Genomic DNA, 26378 nt, shown 5'->3' on the forward strand with positions numbered 1-26378 from the left:
ATGTTGTTTGTTTGTGCTTGGAAGTTCTGGGTAGTAAATATATCCAGGAAGTGTAAAGTACTCAGCCTTCTTGCGTTTACTTTGCTCAGCATTAAGTGTGCTTTTAATTTATTGATGGTTAGAAGAACTTATGCTTAAGGTAAGTGCTACTAGTATGGAGAAAAGTGAAATTGTTCTTGGGTAAATGAAAGGTGAAATAAATAATGTTTGCTGTGTATCAGTTGAGAATGTTTTAAACTGTAGCGGTTATGCAGTGAAAATATTTAAGTTATACTGCCTTGCATTATTGCTTATTATTTGCAATTAATTGAGATTTGAGATACAACTGTAAAAATGTTACAGATCAGTAGATCAGCACATATCTTTGATGTGCTATCTGGTAATTCTATGGTGGGTGTTAACACTTAGAGATGAACAATGTGCTACATGTAGTTGGAAGACTGAGTTTGTTTCATGCTGAGAAGGTTTGGGAATTTTTAAAAATTGGACTGAAGAACTGCAATACAAATTTCATATTTAAATGTTAATGGATAAGGACAAGCTTAATGAAAAAGAGAAATTCCAAGAAATGTAGTGGTATATGTCTATAATATTTTATATAGTCTATTTATAATGTTGTTTATTTTTCTTTATGAACTAATATTGGGAGCATATGTTAGTAATACAAAAGTTACAGAGACAATTTCATTTTACAAAGCTGAAATATACTGGAAGACTGACACATTCAGACTTCTAAATCAGGTTCAATTTAGTGAGTTAACTCTACCTCTAAACAAGAAATGATGTGGCCTCAGATCACAATCCTCAATATTCAGTTGTTATATTCTAATGGCTGTATTTTTAGTTGATTTATGTGACTCTTTACTTTTCATGAAAATCATAAAGCACAAAGTAAAAACATAGGTGAATTTAATGACTTATCTGAACATTGTCTTTTTTTAAAGTATAAGTGTTGATTAATTACCAGTGTAGAGATGGCTAAAATTATAACAGTTGGATGGGATCAAATTAGTAGCAAACTGCATTAAAGGATTAAGAAAACAAATTGTTTACATGAGTTTTTGGGGATGGAGAGCACTTTTTGCTATTGTGCTTTGCTTTCTTAGTTAATGTAAGTTGTCTCACAGTCCATTTGGTGCTAAGCAACCCTAATGACATCATCTAACATTTTTAATACATTTCAATCTTATTGTTCTGAAGAAATATTGCAGTTCTTCAGTTCCCAAACTGTTTAGTTTTAAAATATTATTTAATATTTCTCCAGTACCTTGGGATGTGTCACTTTTTTTTCTTAATGGGATCTTTGTGATAAAATAATTACGTTATGTAGCATTTTATGAGAGCCCATACAAATAAGACCTGTGTTAAATGCACTACAATGGTTTATCTAGTCTGTCTATTATCTGGTCTATCAAGTTCTGTAACTGATGTTGTATAACCAGTTTTTATATATTTTTCAGTTTGCAAAAGATATGAATCGAGGTCTTAATAACTATATATCTTAACTCTGTATTTACATATAAACAACTCTTTATCTGTGTTTCTTAGTTAAAAAATTAAGTATGAAAATGTATTTTACCTAATGACAATGAGTTTACAAAAATCAACAACACTGTGTTTCATTTCTAAAAATCAACTTGTATTTTTTTTCAAAACTGATTACTTTTCATTTTATTATAAAAATTATAGCCATAATTTTAGTTAAACTTGCATATGCATTCTTGCTAACATTTAAGATGTCTATACATGTAGTATTATGTTTATATACATCTTCAGCAACCAAGCAGCAGTGTCAACTGCAGCGAAGAAGAGCAGCAGTCACTGGATAGGGTCTCAAGTGGTTGATTCAGAGCCTCTTCCCTACTTTTTGTGGGGTACTGACTTGGTTGGATAATGGGGGAGGTGTTGTTGTGTTTTTTGTTTTTTGTTTCTTCCCAACATGCAGCAGCTTCTGTTGTGATGCCTGCCTCTGGAGCAGCAGTAGGTGACCCTATCATTACTGTCTAGGTAGCCTTCAGAAGCCATTGCAGCACAGTTGGGACCCTCTTCTGTCTCTTTCTCTTGTTGGCTCCAGAGCTTCTCAGATCTGGAAGGCTGAGAGTAAACTGAAGCTTGAGCTTAGCCATCCCTCTGTAATGTTATAGATACTTACCTAGCTAGGAATGAATGGTCTGTGAAATGCCTACTTTTTGACTTCTATAAGTGGAATGAGATTTGGAGGTTCTGGTAGAAAATAAATAAATTGGGGTACACATATTCAGCTCCCTCATTAGTGAAAGTTTCTTGAAGCATTATTATAGACAGTTGTTGCTACCCATGTCCATGTAATCAGAATTCTTAAATTTGTTTCTGAGTAGACCACAGTTTATGAAAATATAATTATTATTTCTTAATCCTGAGAATGGTTAGTTTCCTCAGTACCTCACAATTTGTAGGATTTTATAATAAAATGAGACAGACTTTGGATTTGAGCCTGGAAACTGTACACCTTGTAGACTGTCTGGGCTCTTCTGGCAAGAGGTGAAATTCAAGCACAGTAAAATCATACACTAAATTTTAGGATAATTTAATTCATTAAGATGTTTTGTTGTATGAGGAGTGTATTTTCAAGGAGAATGTTAAAGCTTCAAGGATTGTTGCTCATTTTACCAAGTATTTTAATTTGCTTTGCTTATTGATGCAGTGCAAGATCTGGATTATTTTGAGCTATAAGTTTTCAGAAGCTTTGAAAATCAACCTATATTTAATCAAACAGGCTTAGAGATTCTGACCCTTGTGCTTTGTTTTATCATGATCTCTTTAAATTAGGAAAAAATAGCAAAAATTAAAAAATAAATTACTAAACTGAAAGTACAATTGTACAAGATCTGAACTTTCCACAATAATCTTGCAGGACTGATGTGTCTGCGCATATTAAAGGATATTCCTTTTGTTTATAGCATTGTATAGCACATCGCACTTCAGAGAACATTGCCTCTTTGGAATTCATTGGTTTTCTCAACAAATGAGGGTCTATCATTCAGGAAAAAAAAATACTTTGGGCAGTTGATAAAGAATAGATGCTGTGAATTGGAAGGAGAGTGCTCTATGACTGGAGTGTCTGACACAGGGTTGTGGGCTGCTGGCTGTCAGTTTTTGCTCTTAACTCTTTCTCTCTGAATCCACCTTTGCTTGTTTGTAACCAGAATATTCTAGGTTGGTATTATGTTCAAGGTTAATGAAGAAAGATAAAGAGGACCTGAAGGGGCCTACAGGAAAGCTGGAGAGGGACTTTTTTTATAAGGGCATGTAGTGACAGGTTGAGGGAAAATGGCTTTAAACTGGAATGGTGTAGATTTAGACTAAATAATAGGTAGTGATTCTTTACTGTGAGGTTCCTGAGACACTGGAACAGGTCGCCCAGTGAAGTTATGAATGCTCCCTCCCTGGAGGCATTTGAGGCCAGGCTGGATGGGTCTTTGAGAAACCTGGTGTAGAGGGAGGTGCCCCTGCCTTTAGCAGTGGGTTGGAAGTAGATGATCTTCAAGTTACCTTCCAACCCAAATAATTTCCTGTTTCTATGAAATACCACTTCAAACTGAAAGATTCTTTTCATGTGTTTCCGGTAACTGGCTAATGTAGATCAGTACAGTAACTGATAAGGGTGCACTTAGCTGATATCAGGAAGTTTATCTAATCAACCTGTTGACCTGCTCTAGCTTAGTTTTTTATTATGTAGCCATCTCTGAAATATGTGCTGGGAAAAAGCATGTTAAAGAGGGCCTTTACAGTGGAGATGAACTACATTCTAGTGTGTGCATGAGGGGGGCAAGGCAAGTAGTGCACAGTTTTGCTAGATTTTTTTTCCCCATGAAATTTAAGAGCATTTTTTTTTTCTCAAATGGTAACAAATTATGAAACCACAATTATGCTATTTTATTTAGTTTTGAACAAATAGGAAAACTGAAAGTGTGTATGTGTTGATAGTGTTCACCAGAGTCCCAAAAAGATTAAGAACATCCTATGTGTAGAAATTACCTACAGATGTGTATAATCATTTTGTTTTGTTATTCCAGGAGAGACTGCTTTAAAGGATGACTTCACTGAACGGCTGACAAATGTGGATGTAGCAAACAGAGATGAAGATACCTGGGTCTTGGATTGCAGACTGGGGCTGTCAAACCCATTTGCTCATTCAAGTGAGAAGGAGAAGATCAACAGGAATGCATTGCATTTGAATCTGGAATTGAATGTGAGTAGCAGTCTATATTGGATTTCAACAAGCATTTTTATATACATTTCTGGTATGCATTTATTTCTGGTGTGTCTAAAGCCATGTTCCAAAATACAAAACAAATAGCAAAGTTTTGGATGTGGTGCAGTTTTCCAGATGGTTTCTGACTTCTTGCATCTATATGTGGCTAAGCCTGAGAGCAGTATATGCAAAAATAAATAAATAATATATTTTAATTAAGTTATATACTCTAATTATATAAATTATATAAGTAGATTAAGATACATGACGTGATTACTGAAATCAAGATGGGCATTTTGTTTAAATTAGTTATTTTCCTGGAAATACATTGAGTGTGCATGTGCATGCATGTGTACAGCTCAGGAGTGCTTGGAGCTGTACTGTTAGTTCTAAAAGTTCTTAGGGCTTTGGAGCAGCTGAGCTGGGACTGGAATCAGACTAGACATGAATTTGTCAGGAACAGTTTATAAACTTAATGAGAAATAGGACACTGAAACTTCATATGCCACCACCCTGAGTGGGAATAGAATGTAGCGGAAGAGGAAAGAACCAAATCAATTGTGCTCTTGTAGCCTGTAAGGCCAACAGTACAGGGCTACATCAAAAAGAGGAGTGTTCAGCAGGGAGAGGGAGGGAGGTGATTGTCACTGCCTATTCAGCCTTTGTAAAGCTCTGCCTAAAGTACTGTATTTAGCCCTGGGAATCCCAGTACAGGAGGGATGTGGAACTGTTGGGAAAGGTACAGAGGAGGACCACAAAGATTATCAAAGGGCTGAAGTATCTCTCCAAAGAAAAAGGGCTGAGGGAGTTGGTCTTGTTTAGCATGGAGAAGAGAAGGCTCCAAGGATATGTTATGCTGCCTTCTGGTACATGAGGGGAGCTTACAAGCAGGAGGGAGACTGACTTTTTACACATTGTGATGGTGATAGAGCTGCCAACGGTTTATGGGCTGATTTGACCTCATTCCGTGTCTAGCAGAGCAGAGGGAACCATGGATCTGCACCTGGAAAGGGATAAGGGAAAAGCATGGAGAGATGAGCCCCAAAACTAATCAACAGCAATGATCTGAGGAAGAACAAACCATTTTAATAAATAATCTATTGGAATGTAGGATAACACACTATAATACAATATAATTAGAATTGGAGCTAACAAATCAAATATAATGAGAGAGAGTGTCTGAAAACTGAAGGCTTTACTTTAATGCTGAGGTGAGATGGGATCAAGAGGAGCAAAAGGGAGGAGAGTTCTCACACTGTTGAGGCCAAAAAGGGGAGGGGAAATGACCTACCAAGGCCTTTCATCTGTTTCCCCTGAGCAGAAATGACAACAAAACTGCAATCAGTCCTCTGGGGAATGTAGTAGTTCTTCTCTTTTGGGACAGATAACTGGAGCATTAACTTTTTAACTCCCAGTGCACTACATGATGTTATGATGTGGAATACCAATTACCCAAGGTTATAAAACTGTGACAAGAACAAGGGGGAATAAATTCAAACTAAAAAGGGGGAGTTTCAGATTAGATGTTAGGAAGAAATTTTTTGCTTAAAGGATGGTGAAGCTCTGGCACAGCCTGCCCAGAGAGACTGTGGATGCCCCATTCCTGCCGGCATTCAAGACCAGGTCGGATGGGGTCCTTGGCAGCCTGACTCAGCAGTGTGTGCTTGCAGTTTGGAAGGCCAGCTATGTTCTGGGTTGCATTAAATAAGGAGTAGCCGGCAGGGAGAAGGAAGTGATTGTTCCCCTCTACTCAGATCTTGTAAGGCCCCATCTGAAGTACTGCATCTAGGCGTGGGGCCCTCAGTACAGGAAGGACATGGAACTCTTGGAGCAGGTCCAAAAGAGGGTCACTAAGATGATCAGATGACTCCTATGAGGAAAGGTTGAAGGAACTGGGCTTGCTTAGCTTGGAGAAGGTTCCAGGGAGACCTCATTGTGGCCTTCCAATATTTTAAATGAGTGTATAAATAGGAGGGAGAATTACTTTATGAGGATGGATAGTGATAGGATAAGGGGGAATGGTTTTAAACTGAGACAGGGGAGATTTGGGTTAGATGCTAGAAGGAAGTTTTTCACACAAAGGGTGGTGATACACTGGAATGATGCCCTGAGAGGTTGTGGATTCCCCATTCTTGGAGGCATTCAAGGCCAAGCTGGATGTGGTTCTGGGCAGCCTGGACTGGTGGTTAGTGACCCTGCACATAGCCGTGGGTTGAAACCAGCTGATCATTGTGGTCCTTTTCAACCAAGGCAATTCTATGATGATTCTATGATGCTCTGTGGCAATCCTGCTGATGGAGGGGCGGTGGGTCTTTAAGGTCCTCTTCAACCTAAGACAGCACTTTGAAGACAGTACCTTAATGGTTTGTGCAAAGAAACAGTGACAATATGTGCAACAGCGACATCTATTGGTACAAATGCCAGAACTGACAAAGAATCACATTTAAAATACTTGTCATGATGACTGTCCCTGCTCTCTTGTAATTGCTATAAAACTGATTTGGGGTCCTAAACTTTTCCTAAAATAATTTAACAGAATTTTGTTGCACCATGGAAATATAGGTTTATCCTTGCAATAAAGCACTGAGATGAAAACAACTGAATTGAAAAGAACTGATACAAATTATTATTGCTAGTACAAATGCACTCTACAACATGAAGAATCTAATCCATGATGACATTTCATCTGTATTTATCAATTCCTATACAGCAGGAAAAGTACTTAATCAAAAGCCATTTAAATACAATAAGTTGAGTAAAGTAAGACATCTAAGATTAATAAGCAGTTTGTTTACATTTTCCTTTATTCAATCAGCATCTTCTGTCTAGAAATCTCATTAAATGTGTCATGGAAGGTGGAATTTCACTTTCTAAACAGGGAAGAATATTTATTCATACTCAGAACGTGAGTCTCCATATCTCTCAAGAAGCTATTGGACAATCAATGATCCACCAGAAAACTTCCCTCAGCCCTTTTCCTGCAACTCTTCCTTGAAAGCCTGTCAAGACAGAACTTGAGCTTAATTACTTGCATAGCTCTAGAGTACCTGTGCCTATTCTTCTGCTACAAGTCCAGGTCCAGTTATGTAATAAACTGGACATTAGAGATGGAGATGCCAGAAGAATGGTGATAAGAAGGCTGCTACTGGTGCTGCTGTCTGAATCTATTTGGACTTGCAGCACTGGTACAAACAACCTATGAGAAAAATGAGCAAGGCACTTTCAATGATATCTGAAAAGTCATGACGCTGATGTGAAGTCTGTGGTGACTGGAAAAAGGCAACAACACATTCTTTAAGAAGGGTAGAGAGGGCAACTCAGGAAACTGCTGATCTGTCAGCCTTATCTCTGTGCCAGGGAAGATCATGAAACAGATCTTCCTAGAAGCTATGCTAAAGCACATGGAAGAGAGGGAAGTGATACAACCAGTGTGGCTTCACCAAGAGCAAGTCCTTCCTGACCAACATAGTGGTGTAACTGCAACAGTGAAAAAACACTGATGTCACCTGTCTGGAATTCAGAAAGGCCTTTGACATGGTTCCCTGTATCATCCTTCTCTCTAAATTGTAAATATAGTGATTTGATAAGTGTTCGATGGATGAGGAAATGGTTACAAGATCATTCCCAGAGAGCGGAGTGATGACCATCATCACTCAGAAATCTGTACTAAAACTGATACTCTTTAATATCTTCATCAACAATATTGACGGTTTTATCAAGTACACCCACAGCAAGTTTGTGGGTGACATCTAGCTTTGCAGTACTATTGACATACCTAAACTGGGTCTTTCTGCCTGAAGAGGGGGTTCTGGGGAGACCTGAGAGCAGCCTTTCAGTATGTAAAGAGAGGTACAAGAAAGAAGGGAATGGTCTGTTTGGCAGGATCTGTTGTGATAGGACAAGGGGAAATGGTCTCAAACAAAATGAGGGAAGATTTAAACTGGATATAAGGAAGTGTTAAGGGTGCTGAAGCAGGGGAACATTTTGCCCAGAGAGGTGGTGGCTGCTCATTTTTGGACACGCTCAAGGTCAGGCTGGATGAAGCTCTGAGCAACCTGATCTAGCTGTAGATGTCCATTGCAGAGAAGTTGGACCAGAAGACATTTAAGGGCTCCTTCCAATGCAAAGAATTCTATGAAATAGGCTGCATGAATTGTTCAGGTGACAGCAGTCTGTTCCCAGATGTTGTCTTTTCTGTGCTCCTCAGACTGAACAGCATGACAGCTGTGGTCAGAGAATGTGTCCAAAGTGCAACTCCAAAGAAAAACAAAACATGTTTCCAAAAAATACTGACTGAATTGGACCAGTTCATTTCCTCATGATCACATTAGTTCATGTGATCTATGGCCCTTCCTTGCTATTGGAAGAACAAGTTTAACATGACTAATGAAAGTTTAGGTACCACTGTTTTTGAAATGTAATTGTTACTAAAAATGATGATGTTAAAAACAAAGCTGCTTTACCTTGCTCTGCCTTATGTGAGCAATGTAAATGTATAGAAATACAATTATATGCATATATAGATGGAATCATAAAAACATCCAGAAGATTTTCAAGGCAGTCAAGTCCAAGCATCAACTTGACTTATCAAGTTCCATCACTAAACCATGTCCCTTAGTGTCATGTACATGCTCTCTTAAACCCCACCAGGGATGGGGACTCTCCTACTTCCCCATACAGTTTCTTTGTGTTATTGAAAAAATGCTTCTGTTTTTATTAATTGGAAGGAGGAAGATAAAATAGATAGGGAGTAAGACTGTAAATGAATTCTGCTCTAACAGGGATTTAAAATGTGCTCTCTGTATCCAAAGCTTGCATTAGTTTTTAAGATCTTAATTTGAGCATGCTGGGTTCCCATTTGCTGTCTGGAGTACAGAAGATAAGGAAGCAATACAGAAATGCAACTCCACCCTATACTTCATACAGCATTTCATCTCAGATGAAAAGGCACTTCAATGAGGTATACAACTGCAGCTCAAATAAGTATTAATAAATAGCAGTTGCTCAAGAATTTCTGGTAAATCTTTTGATGCAACTGTAGATTTTACTTTATTAAGTTTTTATTTTAAGCTTTAAACTATTAAGTCATAATGTAGGTGGGGTTTAAAAGGCCTGCTGTAAATGAAAAGCAGAGTACAGCAACTTAGAAAATGAAAGCAGGAAGGCAAAAGACTGAAAATTCAGCTCTGATCTTTCTTACACAAAGTGCCAGCCTTTGTGCCATTGTGCACAAAGGTCCTTCTAGGTTTACAGTTATCCTATTCCCTGTCTTTGTTACTTTGTATGTCTGTTCATTTCAACCTCAAGACCAGCCAATGCATTCTCTCCAATGACCCCTGCCTCAGTGCTTTCATTGGTTTCTCACATAGTGGGGTTTCCCACTTTGCTGTTCTGTACATTTACTGATATTATACAAAATATTTCTAAATAGTAAATTGCCTATCTAACAGGGCCCTTTTGTTTTATTACTATGTAACCCTTACGATCTTTCTGATTACCTGAAATAGTCGATATCTCAGTATCAAACAATTTTGATAAATATATTAAAAAACACATTCCACGTATTCAGCCCCCCTCCCCCCTTCCCATTTGTCTGATGTCTGCTCATACTGTTAATATCATTCAATGTTGAGTTTTGGTAAGAATTACCATATCTATGTGTCTATTGCAAAGTCTAAAATCAGTTACTTATATAACACATGCTCTGAAAGTAATGCCTCATGTTTTATTATGTTGACCTACAGCACCAGAGATGGATGTTGTGGTGTGGAGGTTGAACATTCCTAGTATTCTATTTTGTAGCTTTGTGGCAGGTGGCAGCAGAGGGGCAGGCAGACAACAAGGTGCTTGACATGGAAGTGTGTGTGAAGCAAAGGTGTGGCACTAAATTCATTTTGCTGAATGTTTATAGAGACCAAACAGTAGATGTGAGCACAGTGAGGTGGTGGGTGGTGCATTTCAGCAGTGGTGACAGTGATGTGAAAGACAAGCTGTGTTCCAGATGGCCATGGAGATTTTTCTGAGCACAGCATTCAGGCTCTTGTTCATCACTGGTGTAAATACACACCTAATGGTGGTGATATATTGAAAAACAGTGTTCTGTAGTTGAGAACTTGCTCTATCAAATGGTGGTGTTGTGTTCTTTATGTCTGTTGGAATTTTCAAAAATAAATAGGAGGTGTTATGTTTGGAGCAGCTTACATATTTTAAGTGATTATAATGGCAATACTTAGATTTCCAGACTACAGGAAGACTGCTCTCTTAATGGCTTACTGTAAGCTTAGAGAGAGAAAGAAACTGAAAACAAGAAGATTTTGAGGCTTATACGTTTTTCCTTCCATCTTCTCTGCCCTTTCTATGTTAGAACATTTGAAGAGTTAAACTACTAATAATGTGAAATAAACAGTTTCAGAAGCAAAAGGAAGAGTCTGGATATCTTTATCAACCAGCACAGTAAGTGTTTGGCTGCATATGGTGCATGGAGCAGGACGGGGTCAGCTTAGTTCCGATCAGCTCAAACTCATAGAATCTCTGCCACAGGTGGCTCCTCAGCCTGGTATGATTAGTTTCTATTTCAATTATATGATGCTTTTCAAAAAAAAAAAGAAAAAAAAAAAAAGAAGCCCCTTTATTTTAAGAACTCCTGGCAAGATTCGTTTTCCATACGGTTTAGACATTTCTATGTCTCTATGCCTTGTTGTGGTTCTTTATTTTGCTGTGATCTGAAATGGCAATCTAGATAGAGATGCTGTCAGGAAGCATTGAGCCCTGCTGTGTAATAACGATAGAAATGGTCAGTTGTATTTCTGCCTTTCTGTTTTCTTCAAAGAAGTTTTAAAGCTCTCAGGCACTTCAAGAAGCACTGGGGCTTACTGTAGGTGTGACTTCTGTCTGTGATGAAATGTAGGTCAGAAAGGGTGTGGGTTATTAAATGTTCTTTAAACTGAAAGGAATGATTGTCCTTTTGCGTAATTAATGCATTGACTGCCCTGAGTATTGGCGTAACAGGCTGTAGGGGCTTTTCAGAGACAGCAGAGTGATGAAATTATTAAATGAAGAAGCTTGTATCATTACCATAAATTATTTCTTTTACTAAAGATTGGAAATTGCTTCATCCTTCAAGCACAGCATTAAAGTCTGTTCAGAGAGACTTTCATAAGGAGATCTACCTAGTGTTAAAACACTTCAGCCAGTGGAGTGTTTCTTTGCTCAGTCCTATTTGCATATGCATAGTATCATCTCTTTTTGTGTAAAAATATTAAGGGCATCTGGAGATATACACAGTTTAGTCAGGGACATTCTATTGATACCCGCATGTTCTTCATCAGTTATCCGGTCCCTACACTGGGGCTGTCCAGTGGAGTAATTATCAGCCTGGGAGAAACAGGACATTACAGAATCTTCCTTTATTTGAGGTTGGGGGTTTGAGTCATGCTCTGAATTAGAGGTACCACTTGGCTTCCAGTTTTGATAATTTATTTAGCAGTAGATGCAGGGATGAGTCTTTCCTACTTCGTTATGTTAGAAATCTTGAAGTTTTCTTCTCAATTCCTGTAGTTTGCTATCAAGAGAACACATAAACAAGAGTACATATAAAACAGACTCATTTTCTTCACATTTGGGATGTTGCCTTTGTTGATATAAGGCATATTTCTACTTCTGGACTTTTAATTATTCTGTATTCACCTCTGGGCTTCCTAGTATAACAACAGAGACCATAACTGTGGCCTGACTCTCAAAGAACCATTCTTTTCACTACTGATCTGATCACTGTCTCATAAATGTTGTTGGGAAGTTGCTTAAGTATAAAGTATGGTTTTCCTGCTTTTTGGCCCAATTTAAATTGAGCTGTTCATGCATATTTTTAAATTCAGCATTGTTATGTAGTAAAGGGAGTGTTTTGGCATAATCTAGTTAGTATGCTTAGTTTAAATGGTGTTGTGAAGCTGCTGATGTAGCTGTATTTTTGGTTAGTGACCAGCCAAACTATTTTGAAAAATACAATTTACAGTTTATCCATCATAAATTATCCATACCCCAAATAAATAGATACAGAAATAAACGAAACATAACCATGGAGAAATCTGTGAGAAACTTACACCAGTGTGAAGGTAGCTTCCTATCACTTGTCTTACTAACCTCGGATTCTATGACTAACTTGGCACAGGGAGTGATAAAGACGCTTTCATTCTGTAGAACATCCTTTTAAGATAGTTATCTATATTAACACTAGGAAGCAGTTACTCTTACAGGGTTGTTTCTATCGTTGGCACTTGATGATAAAGAGTACTGAAGAAGGAAGTCCGGAGCTTATTGCAGGAAATGGCTTATAGTAAAGTGAATATTTTGCTCTATGGTTAAATCACAAATGAAGGTGGGAGTGATTCCAGTACCTTTTCTTTATGGGTATGTATGCGATCATATAATCAAAAAAGTGTCCGTTGGCTTTACCTAAGCCCTTTGTGTTACAATCAGAGTTTAGGGAAACTTGCTTTCTGCAGTACAGACCTTCTGCTGTTGACTTTATGATGACTTTTTATATACCTGAAAGGCAAACACGTCTTTCATACCAAACCTGTTGGTATACTTAGTTGTTGCTCGGCATCTGTGATGTTCAGTTTTTCAGTGAATGTTTATCTGTAATTTGGCACAATAGTGCCAGGTACAGCCCACTTTCTGAGAAAACCAGCTTCTACCACACTGCTAAACAGCCCAATGCACTTCAAACTTGGGTGCAAAAAAAGTGACCATATTATCTTTGAATTTCTGAGTTGCTGCTGTGCAAATATGAGTGAAGTAACTTCTTTAATCCAAAGGTGTTATTAGATTGCATGAGTTTCTAGTCTCTGTAACTCTAAAAATAAGGAAGGAAATGAAAGTGAAGACTTTTGACTGCACCCTGACCCAAATGTAAATTGCTTTGTGACTTTCAAATGTGCTTAAGAATATTTTGTACATGTACGTGTTAAGCATAAGTACATATATTCTGCAGCCACCTTCTCCTGAAGTCCAGTTACATGGTTTAACTAAAAACAATCTGACACGGGACTGGGGTGCCACTATGCAGATGCACGTCACCGAGCGCTGTGTGGCAGCGCTGGGCTGTTGCTGCCGTAGCCGCTGACCTGTCCCCGCTCTGGCCCGCTGCCCGCACGCAGCTCCCGGCGCTGGGCGCGGTGCCGGCGCTCGGTGCCACCTGCCCGCGGCTCCCGGACGGCTCCGGTAACACGAAACCAGTCCTGCTGGGTGGTGTTCCCGGCCCTGCAGGCTGAAGTCTGCATTCCAGATGAGACCTGGCCCACAAAGGGAGGGAGTCTCTCCTTTTCCTTCCTTACTCGGTATCGAGGGCGCTCGCTCTGGCCAGCCGAGACCCGAGAGCGCCGAACAGCATTTTCAGTGGGAAACTTCAGAATTTGCACCTCCGGTTTTCAGTTGGCTATCTTTCCGGGATGATGGCTTTACTACGGAAGAGCCTTATCCACAAGGAAGGCCCGTGCAGAGGAACGCTCAGGCAGCTCCCCGCCGTCGGTTCCCAGCCCGCATCCTGCTACGAGGAAGTAGCGCGCCGCCGCTGCGCGCTGCCCCGGCCGGGAGCCGCGTTTATATAGTCTCTCTGCGAGTAGGAAGTCGGACAGCCAGTAGGATTGCGGGAGAGGGAGCAGCGCCACTGGTTGCGCTTCCAGCCGCGATCGGCGCGCCGGCACACCCGCTGGGACAAAAAGCCCTTTGTGCGAGGGACCGAGCGCCGGAGTGTTTGCCGCGTCCTTCGCTTTTCCCCACCGGAGCCCGGGCAGTCGATGGGCGGCGGCGCGGGGAGCGGGAAGCTGCGGGAGTGCGGCCCGGCTGCTGCCTGCCCGCCCCGGGCCCGGCCCGCCGCCGCGCAGCGCTGCGTGCGGTGAGCGCCGGTCCCCAGCGCCCAGCATGGAAGGAGGAAACGCGGGGTGCAGCCGGCAGCTTCACGAGCGGGCGGGTCCCGCGGAAAGTGAGCCGGACGTGTGCACCACTTTTGCGGTCAGAGCACTTTTTGGACTTACGGCCAAGTTGGAATCGGTAACTCCCAAAGAAGAAGCAGTGCTTAAAGTGTTTCAACCTTTGCACACCGATGTCAACACTCCGGCTAACAATAGGTATGAAAGGAATGATAATGACGGTGCTGACGACTCAGAAAACCAGCACTGCGCGAGCTGTACCAGTGACCAAGCTGACCCGATGTCTGGCAGCCGTGCTGAGCTGGAGCTGGAGCCAGAACCGACAGGAGAGAATGAAATACTTCTTCCCCGTTTAAGGTCTGTACAGACTTCTTTGTCTGAATCTGACAACGATGCTATTCTCGTACAAGGTACTTTGGTTCACACAACAAGTGACACGGAATCAGATGGTGAGAGTAAGGACCCAGATGCTGATGAAACCAGCACAAGCGAATGTGGGCTAAACAATGCTGTTTTGTCTACTGTGGCTTTGGACGGTAACAATCAAAGTAAGGAAGAGTCAGACTCAGAGGGGTACGAACACAACGATGACACTGTGGGTAGAGATGACACTGAGTTATACCCACCAATTTCTCAGTGGCTTCCCAGAGAGCTGGACAGCATTCTGGAGCGTGACTCCAGTGGCAAAGACAGAACGTTAATGGATGAGCAGTTTAGTCACTTGCTTGCTACAGGAGAATGCCCTCCAGAACTTCCAGGTGAGGATCAAAAACCTTCAGCTGATAATGCATCTCTCCATAAAGCAGTACTGTCTGAAAAAAGTTTCCAGCTGCCTGCTTTCTTTAGTGGCCTACGTGTGAGGAAGAAGGGACTAAACACAGAGGATGGGGAAACTATTACAGAAATTAAACCGAGGGAGAATGATTTAGCTCTGCTTAAATTGCGACAGCCTGTTAAGAAATCCAACATTACATCAGGCTTGACCACAAAAAAAAAATCATCTGAACCTAAAGCAAGTCCTACTTTCCTGGAGCAGCTCTCTCACCTGTTGAACATAGATGTCTCCAAGAATGATGAGAGAACCCAAGATTCTGGTGCAGGATTTGGAGAGACTGAGGACAGCGATGAAGGTCCAGAGAACAAACCCTCTGGCAAAACAGAGACAATGTTTCCCACAGAGGAAATAAAGTCAAGCCCTGCCGAATCTGCACTGGATGTCTTTAAAGCTTTATTCACACGACCTCCCAAAAAAGAGACAACTGCAGATCCTTCAGAGCTGGAAGCCATCAAACGCAAAATGAGAAATGAGAAAGAGTCCTTGAAAGCTGTATTTGAAAGGTCAAAATCTAAACCTGGCGACGGACCATCAGACAAATCTGTAGGTTGGCTTATTTTTTCTTCCTAAATCTGGAAGTAGATGGATATAAAATATTTTCATTTTTAAAATGAATGGTGGGGACTTAAGGTCAAAGTGTCAGAAAAGCTTCTGAAAGGCAAAATCTTCTACTTTAGGTGGTTTCAGTTTTTGGATTCCAAACTGGGGAAATCTTGGGGCGAATTTTTCAAAACTGTTGATCATGTGCAGTTCTAGCAGAACTCAGAACTGATAATCATGGGTTGTAAATGAAAACCAGAAATTAAACACAAGTTTTTCATTTAAAAAGTCATCGCAAAACAGTTCTCTGTGTACTAAGTAGGGTTTAAAATCATAAATAGGTTTTGTACCACAAATATTTAATGTACTATTACTTGTCAGTCTCTCAACCTCACTCTGTTTTCTTTTTTCAGTTTGGTTTTTGTTTTTTAATCTTTACAACTATTTCACTTTACCTTTAGGAGTAAATCTAGGATGAGAATTGATATGTTAACTGACAGGTTGTCTTCAGTTTAATTTGTTCAAGACGTAGAACTGAAAAGTATTTATTTCTTATTTACATACGTACCTGGCTTTCCAAATATCGATAAGCATTTAATCTTATCTGAATGTAACTGAGGGTGTCCAATTAAACCACTTAAGTTATGGTTTAATACAAACATTTGCAAGGTTAGTGTTCTTATGTGCCTGGATATTTACTAATGTTTAAAAAATGAAAAAAATCTGTGCATATGTGCACAATGATAAATGAATTTGAGTGCTCTTGAGACTTGAATGAGCAGCCATCGCTGTTCCCCAAACTCTTTCAGCTACTCATTTGCAGATGCAATCAGTCCAGAAGCGGGCTTTACCCACGATTAAATTTGCAGGGTTGGACCCTAAGCCTGAAGCTGAATAAGTTAATTTGCTGTGCTTGTTTTACTCTCTTAAAAATTTTATTCTTATGCGTAATTAAAACATTCATAAAAATGACTGACACCTGGGCAGACTGATAATACCAGTTTTAAGTAAATTACCTATGGGGAGGAGAAAAGAGGCACTCATGGGCCACGGCATCTACAGCAATTACAGTGCGTGCGTGCCCTTCCCACCCTTGGGCTGCTGGTTCCTGCTTACACCATTCTCTAGCTGTGCTGGCGTAAGCGTCTGTGTGGCTCGTGGCAAGCCTGATCGGGAGGGAGGAGGCACAGCCATCGGCATGAGTGGCTCAAATATCTGCTCTCAGCTGGCCTAATGCAAGTCTACGTTTTCCCCGGACAAAGCTGAGGTAGTAGGGTCTCACCTTTTTTCCATGTCTGAATGGGCATTTTATGGGGCCATTTTCATACAGTGTTCTACTGTTGTTGCAGTTGTGTCTACACAATGACTCATGTCTTGTAGATCAGATTACAGAAATGTTAGCTTAAAAAAAAAAAAAAAAAAAAAAAGGTCCACTCAGATTGTTTTGCTTGTTTATTGTTGATGTTTTCCACTTAAATGGAAAATTTCACCATTCCAATTGACAGCACAGTGCCTTTACTGGCTACAGCAGCAATTTGATGTGGCAGCATTATGTGGTATGTGGACTGAGCAAGCTGCTGTGGGTGGGGCAGGAATTTCTCAAACCAGCTCTGCTTCCAGAAATTACATTGTCAAATAATGTCTAAGCCGAATTTCACCAATGTCAGTTTGTAAGAGGAGTGAGGATGGGGCCTGGCTTTTCTCTCTGAAAACAAACAAACAAAAAAAACCCCCCCACACACACATATACATATATATATATATATATATGAAAAAAAAACAAGTGTTCATCACATCTTTGGTTCACCAAAGCAAAAACAGCTTTCCATGCCACTGTAGACAGTTTCAATAGAATCATTGTATGTCACATACATTAGGATATTCTTCTCCTCAAAATTATTCTTCTATTCTGGTATCTTTCTGTCCTGTCTAACTGCTTGAGCACTGTTTGAATGAGGCAGATGAACTTTTTTGAGCATGTATGTATGTATAGCCAGGTATCTGTTTTGGAACAATTGATGCTGCCAACTTTAATTTTTTTTTTTCTTTCATAATTTCAACAGCCTGATCTGAGTCCCTCAGAGCAAGATGACAAGACTCCGGGGAGACTCCAGACTGTCTGGCCACCACCGAAAGCAAATCACGAAGAAGTAAAAGTAGGATTAAAGTACACAGAAGCAGGTAAAACAAAGACATGAAGCATTTGCAGAAATGAGTTTCTGTCACTTTAAATGTTGTTTGAGATAGAGACAGTGATAATCACAGTATTTTCTTATCTGGAAAAAACACACCTTACTGTTTACTGTTACTTGTTAAGCACCTGACTTTTAAAATGCAGAGTGGCTAGATGTGTTGGAGTCTCAGTGCTTGTCTATTTAAGTAAGGAAATAAGTGATTTTTGGTACACTGGATTATATTTGTAGTGGGATTCAGTTCAAACGAGGGACAGAATAGTGAAGGAAAGAAGACCTGCCATCTGTGTTCATTGGCAAGGCAGTAACCTGCCTCCAGTACTGCTTCAGAAGGGTTAAGTAGAATTTAAAACCAAGCTTTTATACCACTTTGCTGTGAGAAGGTGTGCGTGGTGATAGTGTATGTTGCTTTCCAGTTCCTGTGGGTATCCATTTACATTTGTACCAAGAGAATGAATATATGGGAGAAGCGGATCTATTCCTTTATATTGTTTGGTGTTTTACTATTTTTTGTTTCTTTCCTCAGCCCTCTGTACCTTAGTTGGGTTTTTTGGTTGCATTTTTGTTTGGTTGGGTTTTTTTTGTTTTTAGACAGTATGTGAATGATTGTGGATGTTGTTGGAAGGAACTGTGTTATTCTAATGTAGGCACAATTAGATTTATGTTGCTTCTAATCCGTTTGGGGTGTTTGTCTGTCATTATATAGCCAGGACAATTTTTTTTGTACTGATATGGATATTCAGCTGTTGACGGCTCTGCAGTCTCTGTTAAGCTTACGTTCATAAGAATAGGCTCTGTGCTTGATGTATTTTATTTTCCACAAATAAATATTTTTTTTCTGCTAATGACTATAATTATCTGTAGCAAAAACACATGCTGAAAGAAAGGAAAATGAATTAACAAAAGCTCCAGATTCTACTACTTGTAGAGAATTTAGGTCATGCTTTCCTGAAATTTGAATAGAAAAGACAGACTGGCTCAGTGCCCGTGTAAATTGTTACTCTTTTGTTTCTGTGATATTTTGGGTGGCGGTGTCATCAACATGGTGACAATTTATTTGCTAAGTCAAGTTTTTATACAGACCAGATTCTTCAGTTCATTAGTCACTCCAGCGTCTGGCAGATGGAGGGATCTGTATGAAAACAAATCACTGGTGATTCAGTGTGGATGAGACAGAAACGGTGCTTTTAATGGAAACAGGCAAAGACTGTTTTTTAAAAGTGCAGCAGACTTAAAAAGGTGTTAGCAGGTTTGTGATTCAACTCTGATAACATTCATGGATATTCAGAAAGCAGTGATGGCAGCAGGGACTCTGACACGTGGGGCAGCTGCACCAGTCTGCTCTACTGAGAACCAGGGGGAATGTTATGCTCAGGAGTGTACATACATGGTCTCCTACAGGTGAAGGATGGTACTGTTCATGAGAGTAATGCAGATAGATGTAATTATAAGAGCAGCTTGTATTCAAGATCTGTTGTATCACTAGTTTGGTTTGTTTGTTTGTTAATTTAATGAAAGTATCTGTCCAGGATTATTTCTAATCTCAGTCTCTCCAGCAGAGATTAGTGTCTGCAGAGAACATTTATGTACTGACATTTCCTCTCACACCCCTTCCCATGTAAAGTTGCGTCCCAGCTACCAGTACCTGAGGAACTTACTGTCCACCAAACAGAATTCTTAACAGTCTGTTGTGAGGCAGGTTAATGATGATCATTAAGCTTAAACAGGATTTGTCCCATAACCTGAAAACCCATTTCTGACCACAATGCTTTGTTCTGACAGTTCTGATCAAGTGGAAAGTTCTTGGTTTTTAAATCAAGTTCAGAAATTGTCTGTGGCAGGGATCTTTCTGATTTCCAGTGGTTTTCCTGAGCAGATGATTATTAGTAGCATAGAGCAAGCTAATTTTTTTTTACTTATATTAACATTCAGTTAAATTAGTTGAAGCTACCAAAAGACTAGGAAAATATATAAAACCTTTTGTATGGATTCATAATGGATACAATAATAAGATATAGAATTATTAGGTAAATTCATTTAACACAGGTTGTTGTTTTGTTTTGTTTTGTTTTTTTACTTCAATCACGTCCAAGGAGAAATCTGTAGACATATGCCCCAGTATTTCTAACAAGGTACAAGAACACTTATTTTTTGAGGTATTTTTTGCTTTTTTGCATTTGTCATGAGAAAGCAAAACTTGAAAACTTGCTTGAAAACTTGCAAACTGGAACACTGTGATCCTTCTTATAATTCTCTTCTCAGTTTTTGTTTCACCACTCAATATGACAGGAAGGTAGAGATACTGAGTGAGAGTAACTAGCTTTTTGATCTTTTCTTACCTCCTTGCCATGCTTTTCCTCATTATTCTTGCTGCCTTGTGAAAGCAAGAAATTCAGGCTTAGTTTGGCCTATGCAGCAGACATCCCAGTGACTCACAGGGGCTTGAAGGAGCAGCAGTTCCCTACTGAGGATCAGAGTCTGGCTTGGTGTGTGGGAAACCAACTGAACAGAAAATGGATGTAACAAGGAACATGTGTGTGGGACTGATTAGGCCTGTTGGGAACATTAGAACTGGAAGAAGTTAGTGTACAAGAGTAACTCCTTACTAGCTATTTTTCATGCCTTTGATAACATTTTGTGTAGCCATAGTATCTTTAACCTGGACATTTATAAATTACCAGTAAATATCTCCAAATCTTGAGTTGCAAATTTTGAATTAAAAGATGATAATACAAGATTTGGGCGCATCTTATGTTTTCTTAACCCTTAATTCCTTTGTTTCCATAGTGTAATTTACTGCATTGTCAACTGAATCTCTGTAGTTAACACGAACTGCTTCTGTAGGTCTCCAGAGAAACTGGAATTTCTTTGAAATGTGTCAGTCTAAAAGTTCAGCAAACCTGTAGTATGATATACTGATTATATCCTGGAAGACTGAAACTGTGGTATTTCAATTTATAGTTACAGATTTAATTATTTTTTTTCCATAGAAATCTTTCCTATGATCTCAAGGAAATTTCTGTACCTATTTCTCTGATCCTAAAATTCTGTTCTTCAATTTTCATTAGAAGCTTCTTTTTCTTTTCCTGCATATTATATATATATTTCAGCTGTTTCTTCCATTGCTTGTGCATTAAATCTAATGAAAGTGTGAATATGACAACTATTAAGTAAGTTGAGATCTCCTAGTCAGGTGGAGGAGACAAACTCATGCCTATACTGAGTGGAGTTGTAGATAATATTGGATTGCATAGAATCCACCTACAATAGATCTCAGCTGCTTCCTCAGGCTAGATCAAAGCTTGATGCCTACCACGTTTAAGAAGGGGAGTTTAGAAATAAATTCTGTTGCATTTAAAATGAACTGTGTTTGAAGAATAGCCTCCATGTTGAGACAATATAGGATAACTTAAGATTCTGTGATCCTTATTAAAATGTGTATTTAGCTGCTAGGATCGAATTATATAAAACCGAAAGAGTTTCACTGTTTGCTTGAGCAAAACAAGAACTGAAAAAAAGGGATGAGAGAAATATCAGTCTTTCCTGTGAGAGAAGATTTTGAAAGAAAATCAAGTTGAAGCATTAACCCATTTAGTACTCTTCTACATGGTGTGCTTTCTTTTAAATTCTAATTTTTGAATTTAACATTATTTATTTGTTGTATATGATTTCATATCTATGTTTAACATAGGCTTGTGTTTGTCTCTACTAACCAACAATCCTTGATGGTTAGTATCCTGAAGGAAACTGTTGTAACAGTTGCTGCTAACATTAATTTTGTCTTAAAACAAAATACACAGAAGTTTATTTGGTAATTTCAATTTATTTGGTTTCAGTATTGTTACTTGGTTTTTAGTCCTGTGACTAGGACAGCGTGCTGGGAATTATGTGTTAATTGGAGATGGTATTATTATGATTTTATGGTCACTGATCAATTTGATGCTACCTCAGACTGTAGGTGCACTGCATACAGGTTATGCAGATTTCCTTACTACATTTTATTGCATTTATTGTGCAGTGTGACAGACATGTTTAGCTGTATTGTGTCAGTGTTTCATGGCTGACAAACACACTGGCTTGTTATTGAGAAGCTGAGGGTTATTACAAGCCAGACTGATGCAGTCATATTGCATTCCACTACAACAACAATGACGTTTTCTCCCCATGCTTATGCCAACTAAACCTATTATTTCAAGGATTTGGAACATACAGGAAATCTGCTTGGAAATCTACGCGTTCTCAGACCAATAAGTTGTGCATGTTCTTATCATTTCAGCAGCCCCTTTTTTTTAAGATGTCTGAGGTTTATTATGTGAATATATTTTTTAAAAAGCCCATGTTTCATGCCTCATATACTTATTTATTTGTTTATTAAATAGTGATCTAGAGATGTTTCTCAACCTTATTTATCAAACCGAAGGTCTATTGAGCGCTGTAGTAAAGGAGCATTACAGGCAATAAAGAGGAACACTGCTCACCTCTTCTTCCTGCCTACTGAAGGGCATGCATGTCTTATTAGAAGGGAACTTTTATTTCCCCGCTTCAGCTCATACTGTCATTCCTTCTGTGTCTTCTGAGATAAGTATAAAAGGACAGACATCTAATATTGTGGAAGGCTAGTTTGTAAATTGACTTGGGGAAATATGTGTGTGTAGCTTTTCCAAGCTTTGGTTTACCCATCAGTGAAAATGATATAAGAATCCTGACCTACTTTTCAAGCCAAATGTAGTTTCTTCTTTCTTTATAGGTTAATGTAAAAAGAGCAAATTGTAAATGAATATTGACTTCCTATTCTAAAATCTGCAAATAATAACACAATATAGAAACTATGCCACAGGCTGTCAGATAAAATAGTCATACCTTTCTATATACAGGGCATTATATTATTGCAGTTTGAAGGGGGAGAAGAGGTATGCCTCACTTTTTAATGAAAATCCTTGTTTTATATCCACGTTTGTTAAAATACAGGATTTTAGAAGACCTGTTTTTTTGACTGGTGATGCATCTGTTCCATCAGATGCCTAAAAAGGTCTTGTTTCACAGTATACAAAGTCCTACCTGAATACATACAGCTATGTAGCTGAAGTTACCAATTTGCTTAAGAATTTGTATACAGAACATCTTTGGTCCACTGCATTTTCCTATTGTAGAGATTAATTTACTACCTGAATGAACTTGCCTAATGAAGGCAAGTTCTGCGAATTCTTTTATTTTCTTATCTGTAGGGCTTTTTGTTGTTGTTGTTTTTTGTTTGCTTGTTTTTAATTCAGGCTCTACTGTGCATCCTACCAGTGTAACATTGCAAAGGCGCTGAGCCATCACAGGATTTTAGGAGATGGCTAGTGTTACTTAACTGAAACACAATGAAAGAGTAGTTCTTTGCAGCACAAGAATTACTCTGTATTTTATTTCTTTGGTTCTGTTTTGAAATATACCAGGCCCTTTGTATGCAGCAAATGCCTCAGAGTTTTATTGAATTCACTTCCTTGTATCACGTCTCATTCTCCAGTCTCACTGTTCACATGATCTGTAGTTCCATTTGCCTCAGCATAAACAATTTAAATACGAATCCACAAGAAGCTCTGAATCTGAACACCCTGAAGCTTTCTGAATATACAAACCTGGATTTAGAATTGCTCGGGGGCTTTCTTTTTACTGCAGTCTGATATTATCCTTGCCAAGTTTGCCTTCTCTACTATGTCACAGACAAATATTCTTATCTGTAAAAGAAGAAAACAAGCCACCACCTCTGTTGTTCATGCACATTTCATAATTTTGTACATATCTATATTTTAACGTCTATCAACTGCTCTAAACCCACACTGGAAAGTGGTGTGCTTCTGTATATGGATGTGCCTACAGACACAACCCACCCACATTTGATTAAAGTTACGGATTTATTGCATATGTAATATTATGTGCAGTCTCAATGTAAGCTTAGTTATACATTGTGTATAGTGATTGAGAAGGTGTTATAGATCTACAGTCTAGAATAAGTGCTTTGTCTTTTAATCTTGATCTGAATGAAGAGGATAAAGATAGTTTATCATCTTTATCATGGTTAACTCATCAAAGAAATTTCTTGTTCCTTGTATTTGCTAATACAGTGTTATTTGCTTACCTTATTGCACTGATGAGTCTAAGCCTGAGGTAGATTGTTTTTCTATATATGCAGTAAGATGTTTATTGAGAAAAAAAACATGTTGATTGTCCCCTGCCACACTACATCTAAGGTTGTCTTCCTGGGAGGTTAAAAATCACAAGTGAAACTTAATTTCTGCTATCAAGTAAGTGGAGCATTGCTGTAACCTCACCTGTGACCAGAGAGGAATGATCAAGTCGATGGTTACTCACGTGACTACTTCAGAGTGCCTTATATTGTTTTGCAGTCAGAAAGGGTAGAAAATATTTTCTTTGTTTACATAACTAAATGAAGGGTTCACTTTCTTTTGGGAAGCCTGCTTTTCAGTATCTGTCTGCTATGCTCAGGGAATTAAGTAACTGCTGTAAAGCGACTTTGTTTTCTGTAGTATAAGTTAATAGTTAAGTCTTCAAGATCAGTACTGATGTTACCTTAATACTCACAGTATGTAGACCCTTAACTTATGGCTTGTTTGAGGCTGTTCATTCTCCACGTGTTCATCTTCTTTTTTCATATCTTCCCTATTTACAACCTACCAGAATCTTTAGGGAGCTAAATCTCATTGTTGTAAATACATTTTAAATAAATAAATAAACAAGAGCTGCATTCTGGAGATGCAGTCTGGCACCTGGTGGTTAGAACAGAAAGTTGCATGGGAAGGCAATGGAGGATGAAATGAGAACTTCGTTAAAAGAATTTGGAAGTGATGGAATCAAAGGTTATGAAAGACGGAGAGAAGGATAGGAAACTCCCACAGTTCTGAAACTTAAAGAATCTGCTCAAACAAAAGGTAATCGACTCTTTAGGGCAGATAGATTGCACTTACATTTTCCAGCTTCTGTTCTCTAATTACTTCTGGACTGTTTGCTAACATTATTATGCATATTTACATTTAGTGTTTAATAAATAACATGTTTTTACAAAAATAAATGAGTCATTTACCTTTAAACCTTCTACTCTCTACTTAAGGTTTTGAGATCATGAGAGAGAAGGTTCCTACATTTCTTAAAGTTCTGAGGAATAATATGGCAGTTTAAAAGATCACTTATGGTGGATTTTCTGTGAATGTTTTTCTTGTGAGATTTTACTTTAGCTAAGAGAAAGTAAGTTGCCTTGCTATCAAAGAAGAAATTATGATTTTGGAATATTCTCCATCTGTGTTTGTTAGAACCTTTTCTATGTCTATGATTCTGTGATTGTAGTTTTGAACACAAATTTAATAACGTTTTAGTGAGTATACTTGCTTTATGCAATGGATTTGAAAAAGGAAAGTTGCCATTCAAATTAGCCAAGAACATTCTGATGCAGTGTATCTATTATTCCAGAAATAGCAGGTTATACACTTGGTTCCCTATATTTACAAGTGAATGCTTGTATGTTATCTTTTAGAAATGCTAATGCACAGTACAGATTACTCTCTATTATTATAGAGGTTTAAATGAATATGTATTGCATGTATTTGTAAATGTTATTGCTGTTTCAAATACAAATAATTTCTTTGATTACACATCTGAACACACTTCAAGCATTTGCTTAAATTACGCAGGTTGTCTGAAAAACACAGTGTTTATTTCATGTTTGATTTTCTGTGCATTAAGGAAAAACGTACATCTTACAGCATGCATTTTCTTTGCAAATATGTGAAACATAGGTTGTATTTGGCATGTTTTTAGTAATATCATGTGTGTTTTATTTCTACAGTCCAGTGGCATATGTCATATATTGGCTATGGAAATTACTTTTGTTTATACTGACTGAAGTATGCTTATGACAATGAATAAAAAGCAGGGACATTGCTGGACTCTCTGCTAGGATACATATTTAATGAGCATAAAAATATAAGTGCCCTGCATGAAACTTGAATAGAATCTTACTTATGCTTTTGTCTCTAGCTCTCCTACAGCTTTACAAGGAGGGACCATCAGGTGGGTGGAACAGCGTAATGTTGTCTGTCTGTCAAGTCTTTGGCCTATTTTGTTATTGTAAAGGCAATATGTTTCTTCGTGACATGACAAGAATTGTAAAGGCAGAGTCTGCAGTATCTCTCTGTGTTTAAGGCTAAAAATTGAATATTGGGCAACATAGTTCTGTAGTACAGATGAAGATCTATTTTCAGATCTATTTTATTTGGTTAAGGGATTGTGATTTCAGTTACAACTGTCCTGCTACACAACGAGTGGTGCTTAGGGTGGCTTCTCTGACTTTCAGATCCATCCCACAATGCTATCAAATTTGCAAAGGTCAGATTTGAAGTCTGATCAGGATACCACAGTAGAGAATGGATGTTACTCTATATTTTCTTTTATTTTATTTATTTTTTTTCCCCCATTTCATTTGTCTGTGAGCAAATTCCAGGTGAATGTAACCAATTTTAGTGAGAATCTACTATATCTAATACTTGGACTTTTTATAATCTGTCAGTGAGCATTCTAACTATCCTTGAAGTAAGACTGCAGGTGACAATTGGGCTGGAGTTTTTTTCTGAAATTGTGTACTCTTCAATTGT

The 26378-nt window shown here is 38.6% G+C and overlaps 1 protein-coding gene across 6 annotated transcripts in view; it reads left to right on the plus strand.

Annotated features, from left to right (window-relative positions):
- Window positions 1-26378, plus strand: part of FMN1 (formin 1) — a 153790-nt gene that overhangs the window by 29623 nt on the left and 97789 nt on the right. For 2 of the 6 annotated variants that reach the window (XM_085550366.1, XM_085550367.1), the window contains exons 4-6: window positions 4056-4231; window positions 17602-17719; window positions 25765-25797. In XM_085550366.1, coding sequence (XP_085406492.1) covers window positions 4056-4231; window positions 17602-17719; window positions 25765-25797 — 327 coding nt within the window. Of the gene's footprint in view, window positions 1-4055; window positions 4232-13392; window positions 15542-17601; window positions 17720-25764; window positions 25798-26378 lie in introns of those variants that run through there. The other 4 variants (XM_085550368.1, XM_085550369.1, XM_015864835.3 and 1 more) reach the window with 3 other exon arrangements.

The sequence above is a fragment of the Coturnix japonica genome, chromosome 5 (genome assembly GCF_054131305.1).
Source record: "Coturnix japonica strain WE chromosome 5, WE-NBRP24, whole genome shotgun sequence".
NCBI lineage: Eukaryota > Metazoa > Chordata > Aves > Galliformes > Phasianidae > Coturnix > Coturnix japonica.